General features: G+C 37.4%; 1 protein-coding gene across 1 annotated transcript in view; it reads right to left on the minus strand.

Moving 5' to 3' along the window:
* Positions 1-778: 778 nt before the first annotated feature.
* The window catches only part of LOC108370691 (uncharacterized), a gene marked incomplete at its 3' end in the record, with an annotated part of 27,841 nt that continues 23,040 nt past the window's right edge, over positions 779-5,579 (minus strand). The window contains exons 5-8 of the mRNA XM_017626072.1: positions 4,526-4,685; positions 3,790-3,926; positions 1,325-1,642; positions 779-1,098 (exon numbers count right to left, since the gene is read on the minus strand). Coding sequence (XP_017481561.1) covers positions 779-1,098; positions 1,325-1,642; positions 3,790-3,926; positions 4,526-4,685 — 935 coding nt within the window. The remainder of the gene's footprint in view (positions 1,099-1,324; positions 1,643-3,789; positions 3,927-4,525; positions 4,686-5,579) is intronic.

Here is a 5,579-nt window from a genome sequence, read left to right on the forward strand (position 1 = left end):
TGCATGAATCCTGCCTTAGTATACATATATTTACATATTTTATGTATATAATAAAAAGGAAAAAATAACTCATTCGTAAAGTTCACTCTTTGATGAGAAAATGCGAAAGGCAATAATTAGCGTTTGTTCATTTTTTTACATTGCTGTCGTTTGCGCGAAACAACGCCATAACGCTGCTATATGTTTGTTGTAAAAAACTGCCGATTTTCGCACTTTCACTCAAACGCACACAATTTCGCATCAAAGAGTGAACTCTAGTATTACAATTCAAAGGCCAAAGGATGCATTATTCTTAACGAGATATCAATTTCGCTCGCACAATGAGCCAGCCAGCATCGGTATTTGGGAAGTTATTGTTTGAACATTGGAATACCATTCGCAAGTAACCGCATTCACGTTGCATAATACATTCCAACAATGACCAAAACTTTGGGATTATCAATTTTCCAAATAGCAGCAAAACCATAGAACAACGAAATCGAATAGCAGCGAATCAATGCAAACAAACACATTCGTTTTGGCGGGAACATAATGTGCGACACTTGTTCGCGTAGGCGATAAATTTCTGCTGCCACTCGCGTAAGCTGCATGCAGCCATAAATAAACTTTGGCTTGAACCCATGTTGGTCGTTTTGGAATTGCTTTGGAAAATTTTATGCTTTTGTTGTGCTCTGGATTAGCGCTTCGATAATAGTTAGGCCTATTTGGTTTCAATTGGCTTTTGTTTCAGCCATGGTTTGAATTCGCTTTGAGCTTTATTGCTCAGGTATGTACGTACCTTGTTTTGTTGCTGATGCGACTGCTGTTGCTGCTGTTGCTGCTGTTGTTGGGCATAGCCGCCCATTTTGCTCACTGGCATCAGCGCATTGTAGTGAATGTACTGCCCATGCGACGGCGGCGGTGGTTGTTGTTGCTGATGCTGCTGTTGAAATTGTTGCAAATGATTCGTCGATGCCTTCTTATCGACAATGGCATATGTTGGCATTATGTGATCATACGACGACGAGGTGATGACGGCGTTCTGCTCCGCTAACGCCGCAGTTGCATAAGCGCGATTATGTCCCTTGGTGGTCCATTCTTCATCATCGTCGCGGCCATCTAAACACATATATGTACATACATACGCGCCCACGAAATAGAGCAAAAATAAAAGAATGTACATATTAACGGTATGTAGGATGACAGTTATTCACGATTAGTATTCTAGCATTTGCTGCTGCTGTGTAAACTACTGTACAGCCTCAACTGTGTGCATTAGCACCCTACAGCACCCACGTTAAAGTGACTGTAATTATAGTACCTTTTGTTGTGCTAACCAACCCACCTTGTGGTATAATGTCCGGGTTCTTGTCTATACTATCCAGGCTGCTCGTCACATGGCAGGTGTCCCGACCGATGCGTATATCCTGTATTGATTGACCATTGTGCAGTGTTCCGATGCTGACGCTGCCATTATTGTTGCCACGCCCACTGGCCGCCGATGGATGCGAATAGTTATTGCGATCGCGTCCAGATGAGCCGCGCATACGGACAATGATGACAATGATGAGCGCCACCAGGAAAATGCTGGCCACAATGCCGACCAGAATGCCGAGAAATGGCCGGATATCCTCGATTACGGGCGCATAGGCGAGTGAGAGGTCTATAACAGTAGCGACAAAATACGATACTAATGTACATATGTATGTATGTATGTATGCATTTACCGGGAGTAGCGATAAAAAAAAAGATAGGAATCATTGTTAATGCATTGTTTAGGTATGCTTTTGTAGGCAAAGTGGCTGATTGGCTAACACTACAGGACTCGGTTACTACATTTGTTTCAATACTAAGGCTTATTTATATGTACAGAAGAATGTGTGTATGCGTATGATTGATTGCTCGAATGGGAACTTTGGGTAGATGATATTCTTACTTTTGTCTTTTGTTTTAGTCATTGTACTGTGGTTGAATTGCGTAGAAACAATACTAGTTACAGTTGAAAGTTCATAATAACGTGGCAGTGTGTCAAATTTAGCCTTTTTGTAAGTAATAACGACTAAAAAATTCAAAAATTAAAGTAAATTTAGTAAAGTATCTTATAATTTCCGGCTGAAAACTGTTCACAAAGAATAATAAAAGTGTCAGAACTTGCTTTGTATTGACCTGCAACTATTGCTCGCCTATTTTCACTCATAAGAAATAATTTTAACCAGGAATAGAAAAATCGTTTATTTACATTCTGGGGTTTAATGGGGTCCAGTGAAGCTTCTTGGCTGCAGTTGTAGATGCTCGACTGAAATCAATTCCTACTCTCGAGTCCGAGTTTGCGGACTTGGGTAACGTTTACCACCTTTGGTGCGGACAGAAAGATATCGAACTTTAGGAGCGATTCCAATGACCTCAATTTAAATATTTTCAGAAGTCTACAGGTTTGCAGCGGTCAAAAGGTCAGAGGATCTGATAATGCGCTAGTTTTGGGACCTGCCACCTGAAACCTGCTACTAATGAAAAATTCAAAATACCCCTTCTTTTGACGACGAACAATGCAAACGTTTTAAGGACTACGATTTGAGCACATATACATGGTACGTTCGGTCCATCTATGGAAAATGTTCTTCCACAGATGAGATAGACGAGGCAAGGTAAGAATATGTATATTACGCAAACTGGTAGTAGTGGGTAAGAAGTATGTACCATTCGAGATGGATACATCGACTCGATCTTAATTTTTTTATGACTTTTCGTTTCCTTCTATTTTTTTTTAGTTTTCTCAAGATTTAAAACTCGAATCTTTCCAGATTCCTTAAGTTATTTTTCGAGTTTTCGGAACCTTTCTGTATTTTTAGAATTTCTCACAAAGATTTGAAAGGTCTACATATACGGGTCGCACCGTATATCGGATAAATTTTTCGTGGAGTTATGTAGTGAATCAATTCACTTTTCATATTGCATTGTCATCGGGTTCTGAGCTAAGTTAGAAGTTTCAAGTCTCTGGCTCATCGACAAGTTGTTTAAAAATTTGTTGCAAGATTTGATTACAGACACCGAGACAGGTGAAAAGCAGTTTTTGGTCTGACGACTCTCGGCTTGAACAATTGCAGTATATTGTTGAAGTATAAATATTCATCAATATTTATTTTGGTGACGAAATTTAATTCATATATCAAAAACAGACCATTGTAGCAGTCCTAGCTAAAGCAAACTATTTTTGATAGCGTTAGTGTTTCCCACACTTTTAATGGGGAATTTATAATTTATGTAAATAATGGTTTTTAAATGTGCAAAGGTTTCGTTCTCTGCTCAACTTCATACGCACATACATTATTTTAGCTCCTAAAGTTACAATGTAGATTTCCTGAGGACCTTATATAGCGTATATCTACTGTATAAATAAATACATATCGTCGTTTAAAGTACAAAACCGCGTATCTGAGGTTGTATAAATTATTTTGTAAAGAGTAAAAACACTCATATTTCAAAATTGTTCTCTTTTTTATAAAGCAATCGCATTTCTGGCTAGTATATTTCAGGACGAATGGATAGGCTTGAGCCAAGAGCTTCGGTGAGCAAATCGAATTTTTGACAAAAAATGTCAGTAACGCAGTTTTGTACTTTAAACGACGATATATATGTATAAAATTGATTTTCAGTACTATTTCTTCAAATTTTCAGCTTTCTTGAATTCTAAAACTTAAAAATAATTACTAATATTCTTAATATGTTGTTATAATGATAAATTCTATTCCTCAACATGTGTGTAAATATGTATGCCACTCATTCAAAATTCATTTATCACTTATAACTCACCCGTTTGTTTTTCAGGATCTTTGAGTGTATAAACTTGCAAAATTGTTGCATTGCTTCGTCCTTTTGTATTGTGCGCCACCAGGAATACATTGTAACCGATACCGGGCACCAGCCCACGCACTTCAAAGTAAGGCGTTCTATAATGTATTCAAACCGTTCATTGTTGTTGTATTCATGTGGAATTTGTGTTTTTTATCATCGTCGTCACGCAAAATTAGAATTTTAGGCATTTGAAAATTCACAGTCGAATATAGAAGTGACAGCACAGTGGTGGCCAGCAAGCAAAGCAGCAGCAAAAAAGCCAGCCATTCAACGATCAAACGAGCATGACGTAGCGTAAAATGAAAAAGAGAAGAGACAAAGTGAAGCAATAGAAACCGATTTGAAAAATTAATGAAAAAAGGCGGATGAAAGTGCTTGAGAGCGTCACAAATGCTGCAATTGAAGTGAAATCCAGCGTCACATAACGCACATTTTTTGTTTTGGATTTTCGGCGTACTTCAGCCGCCCAAAAGCACTGCAAAATTGTGACTCGCCAATATATGGACGAATGTAGATGGAACTGGCAGCTGCCAGTGGTCATTCAACACAATTTGAGCGCGAATAGAGGGAATTGCAATGGGTGATTGGGAGCGGCACGTAGCAGGCAGGATAAGGAATGAGATCGGTGAGGTGCAGATGACTTTGATTTTGGGCCACACACATAGCGAGTGGCGCGTGGATACAATCTACTCACTTTGATTTGTAAATTTTTGGATGGCGTGTCGTTCCATTCACATACACTTCCATAATGAAATCCTGCTGTAGACCGCCGTCGAAGCCTTCGATGCATTCAATTTGAAAGCCAGTCGACGTTTGATTGAGTAGCGTGCAGTTAACCAATGGATCCGGTTCGCCTGTGAAGTGTAAAAAAGTGTTAGTGTGAATCTATTTTTTGCGTTTAGTTTTAGAACTTGGGTTTGTAAGAATGTAAGTTTATAGGGAAAAATTAAGAGAATGTGATAAGAATTTGTTTTAAATTTGAATATGTATGCTACGCACGTAACAGAGTCTTTGATTTGGCGCTAATCTAGAATGTGGGCAAAAAAAATTGATTGGGTGCGTGTAATTGCTAGCAGCAAAAAAATTTTTTGTAAGTGCGAATGGTGCTGTAATTTTTAACCGCCTCCAAAAACGGAGGAGGTTATAAATTCGTCGAAATATTTGTGCTCTGTAGTGTAAGCTTTGTATGTAAATTAGACTTAGCATCAGCAAAAAAAGTTGCGCTTTTCCAGCTGTATTACAAAAATATTGTATTTTAAGACTTCCACCAAAATATTTCGAAAAAGTATTAAGATTTCCGTTAGCTGGACCGGTTTGAAAATATCTCTAAAAATGGAGTTTTTTATGAATAGAAATAGTTTCTTAAAGAATTTTTTGAAAAAAATCACCTCAGATGACAAAACAGTTTAAGCTTAAAAAATCTACATAAAAATATTACAAATTTATTTCAACGGAATAATGAAATATTTGACGCTGCTTTTTTAACTTTTTTCAAAGATTTGTTTAAGAAAAACTTGAATAACTGCTCTAAAACTTTAACGACACAGACTACACACCTACACAAAAAAAAAATCAAAACTAATAACATACTAAAAAATTGTTTATTATAGCTTAAAATTTTGCTGTACAAAAATACATAAACAGAGGTTCACAAAAGTTGATATAAAACTATTCATCAATTTAAATAGTTAACTTTTTACTGCGTTTATTTTACGAGGAGGAAGCATCGAAAGCTTAACCCCGTCAGT

The sequence above is a fragment of the Rhagoletis zephyria genome, unplaced genomic scaffold (genome assembly GCF_001687245.7).
Source record: "Rhagoletis zephyria isolate East Lansing unplaced genomic scaffold, Rhagoletis_zephyria_1.1 Rzeph_scaffold_04403, whole genome shotgun sequence".
NCBI lineage: Eukaryota > Metazoa > Arthropoda > Insecta > Diptera > Tephritidae > Rhagoletis > Rhagoletis zephyria.